General features: G+C 37.4%; 1 protein-coding gene across 1 annotated transcript in view; it reads right to left on the bottom strand.

The window, feature by feature from the left end:
• PNPLA2 (patatin like phospholipase domain containing 2) overlaps positions 1 to 14,903 on the bottom strand; it is a 930,557-nt gene that overhangs the window by 105,130 nt on the left and 810,524 nt on the right. The window contains exon 5 of the mRNA XM_044082880.1: positions 5,482 to 5,542. Within this exon, the coding sequence (XP_043938815.1) occupies positions 5,482 to 5,542 (61 nt within the window). The remainder of the gene's footprint in view (positions 1 to 5,481; positions 5,543 to 14,903) is intronic.

Genomic DNA, 14,903 nt, shown 5'->3' with positions numbered 1-14,903 from the left:
AGTTAGGAATTTTGTTCCAAAGCATGGGGAGTCTCTGTGAGAGGAATCTATCCCTCCAGCATGTTCTATTTATTGTTGTGGCGAGGTTTAGCTCACTAGAGCGAATGGCTCGCAGTGACTTGGATTTCTTTAGGTGGAGCACGTCCATCAATTTTGAGTTGGACATGGCTTTGTAAGTCAGGCAGAGATCATTGCTGAGTAAGCGATATGCCACTGAGTACAGCTGGAGTTAATACTGCTACTTTCTGTCTCAAGCGTGCAGGATCTGAAACCTTCCTCCTTTTACTTTACATTTAACCAATATTTTACAGAATCCTTGGTGTCTAGTGGTGATACAAAGGATTACCATCCTCTGTGTGAGGTTGGAGGGCACACACTTTGACTTTAGAGCATGTTATAGAGGGTATCCTTTTTGTCTAATGTTCCCTCTCCTCCACATCTTTCATATAATAAATAAATAAATATATATATATATATATATATATATATATATATATATATATGATGGATCTAGGACATTTGCTCGACTCTGCAAACGACCAAAATCCAAACGGCCGGGCATACTTATGCGAAACTGCTATTCATCGAAGCAGCACTTTTGCATAAGTATGACCGTTGCCGAGGCTGTACTACGGTGCGGGTAAGAGAAATTTCACTCTTCCCCACTGTAGTGCGGTCTCAGAGGAAAAATATTAAAGTGGGGGGGGTGGGTGGCCCCCTGCAAAAATGTAAATGAAGTGTTTTTTTTTTTTTTTTTTCCACACGCTTTAATGAAAGCGCTTTTTTGATAAAAGCGCTTTCGTTAAAGTGTGTTCAGGTTTTATGGATTCGGACATTTGCTCAGTCAAGCAAATAGTCTAGATCTATATATCTTTATATATATATATATATATATATATATATATATATATATATATATATATATATACATATTTGTAGAAACCAAGGTATCCCAGGGAGAGCATAGTGAAAACAAATGCAAAATTTGCCAAAGAAATGTAAAATAACATGCCAGTTACTCGTTGTTGACAAGCCCAGTGAAACACGTTTCAATGTCCAAAATGTAGATCTCCGTAAAGGACCAACCTTCCGTATAAGCAAGTAAAACTCTGTAGCGCACCAGTTACCCGGTGCTTCCAAGCCCAATGACTCACGATTCAATATCCAAATATGTGGATTTCCGTATCAGACCAACCTTCCGTATAAGTAAATGCACTTCTGTAACGCATCAGTTACCCGGTGCTTCCAAAACCCGTAACTCACGTTTCAATAACCAGATGTAAAGTTCTTCGTATTATACCAGCCTTTCATACAAGCAAACAAAGACTCTATCGCATTATACGGTTCCAGCAAACACCAATAATTTGTATTAAATAAACCATTCGGTTCAAAAACTAAAAAACTCCTTTATTTGGTTAGCGCTTTCACGGCAAATAAAACGCCGCTTCCTCAGACCATTGACAATAGTATACAGATGAAATTTAAAATACAATGTATCAGAAAATATGCCAATCAACGCATGTGTGACGTAGATTATCTCTACGTATTTCCTGTCTACACTTTGCTACTAACATTTCATTAAATTAAGTTAAATTACACAAAAAATACACAAAAAATTCGTGTATCTATTCTGCCTCCTAACCAACAAAAATTCATTCATTTAAATAATACACGTAGACATCTTAAATGTTCACAGATGACCTCCAAATAAATCCCTATAAAATATATACATAAACCTTAGCTTTAAAAAATCATTCTGCAAATGAATAAAACGATTATCATGTGTATGAAATAACAACCTGTTATGTGTTATTAAACAATTCGATGTGACATAATAACACAATGAATACTGAAAAGTGTCAAAATTAGTATCAAAAAATAATTAATTAATTAATAAATGGAAATATGGAAATATTTAGTCTAAACAATGTATATATGTATATATATATATATATATATATATATATATATATATATACACACACACACACACACACACACACACACATATATATATCATATTGTGGCGATTTTCCCCAAACAGATGATTTCAAGTGGCAAACAATGTCTACATGTATAAATAGCATTTATGATAGTAGTTTATAGGTTCATAGGTTCATACTAGGCTATCTGCCCTAGGGCATTTATAAGCCTGGCCAGAGTGTGTTTGGCTTTCGCCACCCATTTTAAATTAATTTTGCTATGCCCTTTTTCGAGGTTAGTATACTGTGCCTCTGTCTAACAGTGACACAGAAGTGATACCCGGGGTAAACCTACGATCTCCCATCCACTCACCAAGATTCCTCTTGAAGAGCGTCAATGAGGGACTCTGCCTAACCCGGACTGGGATTTTATTCCAGAGTGAAGGGAGCCTCTGGGTTATGAATCTGTCCCTCCAGCATGTCCTATTTATTTCAGTGCTGAGGTTCAAGTCTCTCAAGGGCGTAGCTTGATGGGGTTTGGATTTTCTGAGGTGCAGCATGTCCATTAATTCCGGGCTGGACATGGCTTTATACGTCAGGCACAGATCGCCTCTGAGCAGGCGGTATGCCACTGAGTAGAGCTGGAGTTTCTTTAACCGGGCAGTATATGGCATCTGTTTGAGCCCTTTGATCCTCTTGGTGAGGTACTTTTGGGGTCTTTCCAGTTGCTGCAGGTGTCTGGTAAGGTACATCCCAAAAGGGGCATTGTACTCAATTATGGGCCTGATGAGGGATGAGTAAAGAGGCACAATGACCTCCCCTGATCTAGATGTGAATCCCTTCATTATTAGGTGGACTATATAAAATGTTTTTCTAACCACTTTGGCCACGTGGTTGTCAAATGAGAGATTGCCATCAACTTGGGTCCCCAGGTCCCTAATTACTTCTTCTGTACTTAATGGATTACCACCTATGTGGTAATATGTGGTAAACGCCAAAGGGGATGACTATACACTTTTTGGCGTTTAGATAGAGGCCATGGCTCTGGCACCAGTTGTCTGTTTCTATGAGGCCCTTTTGGAGGATGCTTGTGTCGGCTGGAGAGTCGATTATGGTGCCCAGTTTGCAGTCATCTATGAACTTGGTCAGCCACAGTCCTTCTGTGTTTGCCTGTACCTCCGAGAAATATATACCGAACAAGAGAGGTCCCAGGACTGAGTCTTGTGGGATGCCACTTGTAACTGGTTTGGAGTCTGACATGGCTCCAGCAATTCTAACCATGTGGGTTCTGTCCTTGAGCCAGTTTGCAACCCATCTAGTGACATAGGGGTTTATATTTAAGCTGGTGAGCTTATCTATAATGCCAGAGTGGGGTATTGTATCGAAGGCTTTTGCGAGGTCCAGGTAGGCTGTGTGGACCACCTTCCCCTCGTCAATGGCCTTGGTGACTGTTTCAAAGAAATCAACCAGGTTTAAGAGGCAGGTTCTGCCCTTAACAAAGCCGAACTGAGTAGGATCCAGTGTCTGTAGGCCCCGAATATCTTTATTTATGAGGTCCATGATGATCCTTTCCATAACTTTGCAGAACAAGCTAGTCAGGCTTATGGGGCGATAGTTTCCAGGATCCGTTGAGGCACCACCTTTGTGGAGAGGGACCACTGTTGCTGTACGCCACTCTTTGGGTACATATCCTGTAGTAAGGCTGAGATTGAACAGTAGTTTTATGTTTGGGTTTAGCTCTTCTTGGAGTTCATGTAGGACGCAGCCTGGGACACCGTCTGGTCCCATTGGTGCTGTGTTTTTTGCTATGGAGAGTGTGGCTCTTACCTGAGCATCTGAGATGTCAGAGGGCAGCACTCTGCTGGGATAGATATTCACCCTTTTGGTGGGGAGGGGGGGTGGTTTGCACTGAACCTGTCAGCTAGGATGTTGGCAATGTCTGTGGGTTCGGTGTATTTTTTGTCATTTTGGACTAATTCTGAGCATATCTGGGAATTCCCACCCAGGTTCCTAACATAACTAAAGAAAGCCTTGTGATTATCCTTAGTGTCCTGTGCAATTTTTCTCTCGAAGCTGGCCTTAGACGATTTTATGAGTGCCCGTAGTTTTTTGCTAATACTGATCACAGATGCCTTGCCTTTTAGGGATTTTGCTCTATCATGTAGTTGCTTCCTCCTTCTATTGTATAGTTTGTTTATGGCTGGGGTCCACCAGACAGGACGTCTGCCTTTGGAGGATTGGGTCTTGGTTTTATTTGGGATTGCATGATCCATGCAAGTTGTTGCATATGTAATATGTATTGTAACATTTGTTACCATGTATTTTGTTGGTATTAAAACTATAAACAGACTGTAAAACTTGGAAACCTGGTGATTTATTTCAGATCTGAATCTCCTGAATCTTTTTGTGATGTTTAATTCTTAAATTGGTACCCAGATATTTCCATTTGTTAATATTATATGAGCAGTACTTATTTTGTACGAATGGCAAGCTTAGCAATGAAGACTCTATATAAACGTATTATTCACAGTAACAGTCTGAATCCAACTCTTATGCTGGTGGTAAATTGATATATTACTTTACTCTATGAGCCCAGGATGTCACTGATAAGGGTCAACAGACCAGCTCACCTACCTGGTAAACAAATAACAATAAATAATTATAATAAATAATAAAAGAGAAATTGAGACAACCCCTTTATATAGGGAAGCATCAGAAACAAAGGCTACTCTAAGCACTGTGATTTACTGGCAATATAAACATATAAAACAAACTGTTTACAAAGCTCTTTAGCTAGTAATTTCCACACTTTGTGTATTTTTGCTTAAGTTATATGGGTGGCCACGGTGGTGCAGTGGTTAGCATTGTCACCTCACAGCAAGAGATTCTCTGGTTCAATCCTCAGCTGGGATGCCTTCTGTGCGGAGTCTGCATGTCCTCCCTGTGGTTGTGTGGGTTTCCTCCGGGTGCTCTGGTTTCCTTCCACATCCCAAAGACATGCTGTAGGTGGATTGGACATTCTAAATTGGCCATAGGTATGTGTGTGCATGTGTGTGCCTTCTGTGGAAGGTTGGGTGCCGGGCTGGCAACTCGACACCGTAAAACTCTACTGCCAATCATGAGTGGACAGGTGATCTGCTGTGGCGACCCCTAACTGGGAAAAGCCAAAAGAAGAAGAAGAAGATATACTTGACAAGAACAGGATACAGACAGCAGTTATTTTCTTCAGTCTGCCATGCAGCAGGGCAGTGCTGCTATGAATTTATAAACGTGTCATCTAGAGTAACAGAAACATATTTTAACTACAGTAACAGACAGAAAAGATGTTTGCTACATTACAAGACTACATGGAGAAGCTTCAACAGATAGTTCCAAAAATGGCACATAAGTAAGACACAAAAATACATTCTTACTGTACTTTTCTTAATTCTTTAAAGCAAATGAATTATTCAGAATTATTTTAGTTGTCAGAAAGTGACAGTATGCATTACTTGGAAATCCTGCTCCGGCAGGTTTCAATAACAAACAGTTGAGAGTGTATCTTAGAATAGTAGCTTACCATTTTTCTTAAGAAAGTCCAGTGCATCTCGGTAACCCTGTTTGCACATGTCTTTCATTACCTGGATTAAAATAAATAAATAAATGTTAATCAGTATAACCTGTTTTTTAAAGTGTAGTTACTATATATATATATATATATATATATATATATATATATATATATATATATATATATATATATATATATATATATATATATATATATATATATATATATATATATATATATATATAAATATATATATATATATATATATACAGAACATCAGCATTTATTTCTTTACAAAATGAATAAAACCATTCAAGGAGCAGTTTTGAGGTAGTTCCTAGTCTGGAAAAGTGGCAAACATATGTAGTGCAAGTTAGATTACAAAAAATGGGCATACAGCATGTACAGGTACAATACAGAAGCATATTTGGAACATCGTGATTTCATTGATATTAAAAATGGGCTGGCATAAGGTCAAGAACAGAAATAGTCTGATATGAGGAGAGGTAGAGTGCATATGAGAGATTGAAATGTAAAAACCTAGACTGAGCTAGGCTTAACTTTACACAAAACACTGATTCTGGAATCAGACATCTTTCAAATCTGAACCCTCAAGAAAAGCCTTAGGCAGGGATATTCGCAAGGCCATTTCTGGGAGGTATTCAGTTGGAGTTTGTGCCAGTAAATGAGAGGGAAAGCTTATCTGAATTGCAAATTTCAGAAAGGAACATTTTATCTGCTGCCTATGCATATGTACATATAGGATATTTGACCTTCTTACAAACTTTGAGTGTGATAGGGAGTGCCTACAGAATCTGTATTTCTATGTGGAGAAAGTGCCCATGTAGGGAATGATAGACATACATGGAGGATATGGCTAGGATGTATGGACTGCCTGGTCTAAATCAAAGGAGTGAATTATGTCTGGACTTTTACACAAGTCATGGAGTGCCAGTTCAAACAATAGGGTGACCATAAGTGTTTTTAATACCAGAGTACCCTATGTAAGTCATCAGTGATCCATTTTGTGCTCATGTCATTAGACATGAGACCATACATTTTGGACATTTAGGTCAGGAGAAATGCTGAGCTGTCAGCAGGTCATCTGTTAGTGGCAAATTGTGTTAGCTGTGCTGTGCTGGACAGAAATCCAACAGATAGTGACTGTGCCATGAGAATACCTAGCCAATATTTCTGTGCAGGATGAGTACTTCCTCAAAAAGAGATTCTAAATACCTTCCAATTTTGGATACATGGAGCCTGAAATGACCCTTTCAAAACCTCAGTAGTTCAGGTAGTAACAAGGAGTTGTAGCCAAAAGCTATGTGGGAGACCAGGGCAGGAGGATATAGAAGGAGTTAAAATTACATTTAATGACAAATAGGACTTTAAGATCTACAATTATAGTGATTATGGAAAAGAACACGCCAGCTTTTTCCAAACAGGACTTACCTTTGTTCCTACTACAAGGGCAGAGGAAACCAAAGCATTATTAGACTTTAGGTTATTTAAACCTAAATTGAATTTGACATTTTGGCATCATAAAACTGGAACTACCACTGGACCACAACTGCAACAGTTGTACAGGCACAATATTTTTAACTTTTCTCCCTAGCTCCTTGTACTTATATTTGAGAGGATGTAGGAGGATGTTGACAAGTAAAACAAAAGCAGGCAGTTCTGGTACAACTTGACTAATAGTGAGTGGCACCTGCTTAAGTGTGTAGGGACACTGATACCAGAATTATGAAACCCCATAAGGGCAAAGGATTACTGATTACTGATAACGAACCACTTAGATTATGTTGACAAAATGCTAAGTCTTTTTTATTTCATAAGTATGGAGTGGTTTCTATTACTCGCACATTACAAAATAGATCAATTGGTATAGAATCTGTTTACCCAAGACGAGTATGAATGCAGGACATGCAAATTTTTTGTGAGTTATCAAACCATACCTCTCAACCTCTTAGTGCAAGAAATCTAGACAAAGCCTAAAATAATGGAGGGACAAAGGCCCAAAAGTAGGGACAGATTTTAAATATTGCTCTTATAAGTTTAGGAATCTGCTAGAATAACATGATTTGTGTTAGCATGGACTTTCTGAAGGATATCAAATCTGAAACTCAAATTTATGTCATTATTTAGTGACTTCAGTCCTCGGTGATTTGCAAGAAAACCATTAACTTTGCGAGGAATAGACCAAAAATATAAGGCAAAAATCTAGACATTCTGTGAAAATCTGAACAGTTGAGAGGTATGTATCAAACATAAGATACCATCTATCTTTGGGATATCTAAAAATCCAAAAATGAAACTGCCACAAACCTCAAAAACAGAAACATTCATGGTAGGATTCTGTTTCTACGGCTCAAGGCAGTTTCTTTTTTAGTTATTGGTCTCAACTGCCACTTGCAAGGTACATTTGGGCACATAAAATCCACAAGGATTTGGAAATATCCACCCCTTCACCCCACAATGGATGCCAGAAGGTCCAAAACACATCTGTTGGAGAAATTTACTGATATTAAACTAAAAAAATGTATTTATGATTCCCTAGCCTATGTTCTAAAGGATGCTTGGGGCTTTGGAAAAAACTTTCACCTAATGTTTATGATGATAATTTACTTTTTACAACTATTGACATCAAAGATCTTTTTACTGTAATTCCACACAAGATTACAACTGAGTGGTTTTATGAATTCTTGGTCATGCACAGTACTTTGTCTGAGATAGATGTTAACTTAGTTACTAAATTTATGCAAATTGTTTTGATTACTAATTTTGTATATTTTACTGGAAGGTATTAAAAAATTGGGCTGGCTATGGGTGCGTATTGCTCCCTGGGTTTTGCTAATATTGTAATGGTGTAGTAGGGAAGAAAATGTGTTTATAATTCCAAGTTTGCTACATATTAGAAATTGCACACTAAATTTCTCAATGATATTTGCATTTTTTTATCAGGGATGTAATGCAATGTCAAAAGTTTTTTTGTATACATCAATGTTAAAAATTAACCATTTTGTTTTTAAGCTTTACATATAAAAATGTTGTGTTATTTGGACATCCAAATTATGAAGAATACCATTAACAAAGAAAAATATCCAACTTATGTAGAAAACCTACTTATTCTACTTCCTTTCCCCACTTTACTAGTTACCACCCCCATTACCAAAAAAGATAATTGCTAAAAGGCCAAATGGGATGTCTGGCCAGAATGCTGTCAGACAATAACTTATTTAACTATAAGGTGATGGTATTGAAAAAAGTTCATAAACAGAGGTTATCTTAATATATTTCTTGACTTGATAGTTACTGAGCTTATGAATAAAAGAAAGGAAAGGACTATTACCCACTGACTGGTAAGCTATACTCATTTGAAAACCAATTTGGGGTGACGGAAAACGATACTACTTATTTGCAGGCCTTGTTTATTAATCTTAATGTTGACACTTATAGCAAAGAAATTGTAACAAAACAAATAGCATATATTTGGCCTGGAAAGTGACACAAGTAAGATTGTTGATTTTAAACCTAGAGCTGTTTTCAAGAAAGGGATGAGTTTTAAAAACTATTTAAAACCTCCTTGGGATAGTCTGGCATGTGACAGACACCATATGGCTTCTTATAAATGTAATCAATATTCACATATTTTAGAAGGCATCCAGGTGGAGATAGTCCATTATAGTTGTGTTCACGGACGGAAAGACTTACTTTAATTATGAATCAAAAGGGAGTAGTGTATGCAATTCTCTGTCAGAAATGCCCAGAATTTTACATTGGGAAGACAGAAAAGCATATTAATGATGAAATTTATAAATGTAATTATGACATTAAAAGAAGATCTAAGGCCAACTCCCTTTTTAAACACATCGAGGAATCCTGTACTTTATTTTTTATTTTTTGGTCTCGAGAGGATATCTATTAACCTAAGAACTTTTCACTGGGTTGCTATAAGCTACAAAATTATTCTGGCAAGTAAAAACACTACTTATAACCCACCTGGTTTACATTAAGATTTATGTGTTAACTGCATTTTAAAACTTAATTCTTACAAAGTGTAATGGTGCATAAAAAGTGATGTGGCACGTTATGCGTTACTGAAGGAGTTATTTATGAAAGTGATATCAGTAAAGTTTTGGTTCTGAAGAAGCCCATCTTAGTTTGTTTGGGAAAAAAGTGATTAACCATTTGTATTATTTATTTATTTTTTTAACTGACTGGCAATTAAAATTGTTGTGTGTTTTACTTACAACATTTGTTTTGTGATTAAGTGTGTTTGGATGTTAGTTGCTTGAAGTTTTCAGTTTTTGTAGCCAAAAGGTTATCAGTGCTTCTGAAGATGGAAACCTTAGGACCTACTGCTGTACTCTGGATTGTCTTAACAGAAGTACTACAACAGCACAGAGTCTCAGAGACAGTAACACATCAAAGAGTGCCTGCGTTTGAGGAGTACGAATTTAGCCTGCATTCTCAGAGATAAGACGGACCTGTTGAAGTGGGCATGGGGCATCTTCAGAGATGTGTTCTCTCTCCCCTTCTGGTTGTGATTTTCATGAACAGAATATCATGGTGCAGCCAATGTCTGCATAGTGTATAGTCTGGAGAATATACAGGCTGCATGTGTGATGTTTAAATTTGTCATGTTATCTTCAAGTAACTGTGCTTTTTGGTATACTCTGGAGAAATATGTGATTAAAATCAGCACTTTCCAAACTGGAACAAAGTCATGGTTATTTCCTAGAAGACTGGATAATCTTCTGCAGGTGAGTGGGGCACACACATCCAGGTAAGGAAGAATCAGTTGAACTGGTTTGGGTACCTTATGAGGATATTTATCACATCCTTCACGGAATAGACTACCAAATTCATTAAAGCAAGCAGTAGTTTAGATATTTTTTAAGAACAGCTTAGACACATTATGGGAACAACTGTTTTAGTATATTGGGATATTATATGCATTATTGCCCATATTGCCCATATTTGAAATATTTGTATGTATGTATGCACGGGTCTACTTCTATTCGCTGACAGCCCATTTCACTGAAACCCATTTGGTTGACAGCTCATTTCATTGACAAAAGTAGTCAAGGCAAAAACCTGGGTTTTACCCCCCTCCCCACTGTTGTGCGACTGTGGAGTTGTTATATATAGTTGGGGGTGTGTGGGGGGCGCAGCCCCCCACCTAGAATGTTTGTCAATGAAATGAGCTGTCAACCAAATGGATTTCAGTGAAATGGGCTGTCAGCGAGTAGAAGTAGACCCGTATGCACATATATATATATATATATATATATATATATATATATATATATATATATATATATATCTCCTGGGTACCTCCATGGAAAGTATTCCAGTCACAGCCCACTGACAGGAATCCCCTGGGCAAACATAGGACAAGTTGGAGGGTTATATCTACCAGCTCGACTGAGAACATTTGCGGGTTCCACAGAATATATTGTGGACTTTTGCTGGAGATGGAGAAGCCTGGTGTATCCTGATTAGTCTGCCAACATGAAGGCTCTCAACAGGGCAAGTGTTTAGAAAATAATAGTGATTACGATAATAACAATAAATATGAAAACCACAGTAAACATCTTAACACATTAAAATTTGCTCAGTAATCTCCAACTAACTCATCATAATAAATTATGACAAAGACATTTCTTATGAGAGACTATATAAGCAGAGATACTTTACTGTCTCCATACAACTGCCAAAAAAGAATTCTGAAATAAATGAAGGAAAGAGACCTGAACTAATGAGTACAGCAGTTATGATTAATGAAGAAATTTAAGAGCTATGCACTGAGAAAGAGGGGATTGGGGAATGACAAGAAGTTGTCATATTTCAGAAGACTATATAACAGGAAAGGAATACAAGTTAAAAAGCGAGGAAGAATGGCACAACTATGAATTTTCTTCAACAAATGGAGTTGAATATACAAGGAACAACTCCCAATGAAAACTGTAGAATGAAGAACAGTTGCAAAGTTCAGTAGTGCATGGGACAGACATAAACCAATTCTTGGGTGGGGAGGTTTCACTTAATGGTTAAGGTGTTTACCTTACAGAGACAAGGTGCAGGGTTTGATTCTCACTTGGGGTAACTGGCTAGACTTAAAATGGCCCACAAGGGCAGTTAGTCTAATATGAATCTATGAACCTATGAACCTTTGTCAATATAGGAAAACATTTTGATATTAAGAATGAGCTGCTGTAGGTTCCTACTTGACATGCAAATCCTACACTTCTGTTTACAAGTAAGAAGCATAAAGTGGATCAAAAAAAGGTAAATGATATTACACATGGGTAATGCCCCATTGAGAAATTACATGAGTGCAGAGTAAATAAGAGGAGGTACATCATCTGTCCCGCATTAAAGTGCTCACAATATGTTTGTGGACAGATTCAGGCAGTATAACATTTGGCAAAAGACAACTGGGGGAGGAATTAACGGAGCAGAAGTGATAAGACTGTCTGAAATCTACTTAGAAGAATAATGCAGTTCTTTCCCTTTTGATTTTTTATCCCTGGTAACAGAAGAACAAAATAATAATAGTAATAAAAATAATTACAGAAATAAAAACATATTTTTCATACATTTAGAGGCTCATAGAAGAAAGGACCTAACTGTCCCTTCAAGGCCCTTGTGTATCAAATGACCTATTACTATACCACATATATATGGCTTTTTTTCAGCAAAAAATCATAATTTTTTGGGTGTGCAAACACAGAACATTATTGCTTTAACCTAAGTATATGGGTTCTACCCCCCTGCAACTGTCCAGCTGCTCATGGCTAAGGGTGCCTTTCACATGTTCCAGCTGTCAGGAGCTTAAGCAGAGCCCCATAAAAATACAGTTGGAGAACAAAAAGCTTCAGAGTATTTTTGCCAATAAAGAAAACACTCCTTTGGTGAGCCCTGTGAAACTGTCATTCCGCTAGCGATCTTCAAGAGCTGGGCAGATAAGTCACCATTGGGATAAGCTTTCCACTATCTATTTGTTTTATGAAGAACATTTGTGTTTCTGTGAAAATGAGTGTGTTTATCTGGGAAACTGAATACATTTGTTCTGCCATTGCATTTCAAAGGGAGTTGTTATGTAATTGCTTGTATGAACTTTCTGTGAAGAAAAGTTATACATTTGACTAACAGTTTACTTAGACTGTAAAGTTTTGTGTGTTTCAAGCAGAATACTGTGATTGTAAAGGACTGTAAGTGGTTTACTTATATCAGAAGCACTTGTTCTCTACCTTATACTTTACAGACTTGTCCAGGCTCTGTTGCCTGTTTTTGAAGTCTCTTCCTCAGCTTATCTTTGGAGCAATCTCCAGTCTAAGTAGTAGTGCTTTCCCCTGCACACAAAAAGAAGAAAGATATAGAGGAGTCTGCAGATGTTAGGCTGACTCCTATTCTGCCCCAACAATTTGTCGGTGACTCTGCTGTGGCCACTTGTTCTGCAGACCACCCATATTTTACACCAAGTCATCTTGGCATTGCTTTTTCAGCCACCAAAGACAGTGGGATCATACCTCTCAACCTGGAAACATCAAAAATCTCGACAAAGTCCCATGAAAAATAGGTACAAATCTGTATGCTGATTAACATAACATTTACGTACATAATTATGTAACCCCACCCACTCCAATGGAATTGTGGGATGCCAACTTTCGAACGCAAACTGAAAAACAGACAACCAAAATATGGCCCCAGTCCCTGTAGTAAATGATAAACATTTTTTTTGTTGAAATGTGTAGAAATTATGTTCACTAGGAAAGGAGAAGATAATAAACCTTAGGATTTTGTTTTTGTTGACATGCGGTATGTGGGTTTTGTGGTAATAGTAGGGCATTTAATGGTAGGCAATATTCTAATCTTAGCAAAAGAATATTTTAGTTTGCTAGGACCTCCAAAACGCATTCTCCATGGCCTACTGATCAGTGGTGTAGCTAGAGACTGTGTCGCTCAAGGCTGTCTTTAAGTTTGCCACCCCCCCCTCACAAAATCATGGTCGAATGGGGCCCCCCATACAGAGCCTCATCCCTGCAGCCATTCCAATGTACCATTATTGGCTATTTCACCCCATTTATCATAAACACTGTAATGCGCATACTGCTTTACTTCTACAATAATTATTTGGATTTCATTTAAAACTTTTATATTATATTTTATAGCACAAACACTGATAGACATCTGCTGAGCAAAGCAATACAGTATCACAATGAAAATAGACTTAGCATTAAAACGTCTCTGTCCTTGAAACTCACATTCATTGAAACAGCACTGAAACCCATTTGCATCTGGCCAGTGGTGGATAAAGATTACCTTTGGGTTATTTTCAAATCATAGGCCCCTTGCACATGAAACATGCATGTGTTCTTTGATACACCTTCCTGACTGTATTAAATTATATTCCTCATACAATACAACACACTTGTTAGAGCACATTTTAAATTTATTGTTTTCAACATTTTTCCAGTAAACAATGAAACAAAGTGCATGAACCAATAATGACAAAACTGCCCAATTCAGAATATTTATTTCTCAAAAGTGTACTCACACTTTCCACCAGTATCAGTAAATATGCACAATCTCTGCAGAAGCAAAAGTCATCTAAATAATTCCACCACATTAAAGAGATCTGTAACTAATGAAGAGGTTGCTGCTAGCAAACAACTTTATATTTCATTGTTTCATTTACAAATAAAGTGCCTGTTTCCCTTGAGGAATAAATTGCCTATGTTACATTAAAAAATGATAAGCTAGTAATATTGCATTAAGGAATGAATGGATGGCAAACTGATAACAGGTTAATAGTTACTCAGTATCTCAGCCAAAGAGGACATTCTCAAGACTGCAGCATCCACCCCCTTTAAAAGTACAACACAGTGCAGAACCCATACTACTTTTAAAAGGAGTAACTAACTGGTATCTACTACAGAAATCAAAGCTCTCTCACAAAAGAATGGCACTTTCCCTAAACATGTAACCCAACCATGTTCTCAACTGTTCGCAATTTTGGCTCAACCACTATTTGTCCTGCCCTCCTAAAAATCGGACTTTATTTTTGGTGAAAAAGTAGTGGACTGTAATCAGCAAATAGTCACTACAGTTACAGATGTTTTGTTTTCAGAAAACACATGTCAATTTGCTCTTAGTTAATAGTACCAGCATTTAAAAAAATCAACTAATTGGGTTGCCCTTGCCCTTCCCTTAAGCATATGCTTTTCCCGAACTATGAAAATAAAGGGGTAAGATCTATAACAAAGAGAAAAGTACTACAAACCAAAAGAAACCACTTAACAAGTGGTTAGCAAGTAGTGACGTTCCCTAACTTCAGAAATAATTATGGTACCAAACAAAGTACACTTCAGTATTTTACATCGTGGGGTCGAGAGGGTGCTAACAATACAGTGGCTATTGGT

The sequence above is a fragment of the Protopterus annectens genome, chromosome 9.part0, assembly GCF_019279795.1.
Source record: "Protopterus annectens isolate FY-2018-M chromosome 9.part0, PAN1.0, whole genome shotgun sequence".
NCBI classification, from domain to species: domain Eukaryota; kingdom Metazoa; phylum Chordata; order Ceratodontiformes; family Protopteridae; genus Protopterus; species Protopterus annectens.
Note: the sequence above shows the minus strand (reverse complement) of the source record. Positions and strands in the feature narration are given on the sequence as shown.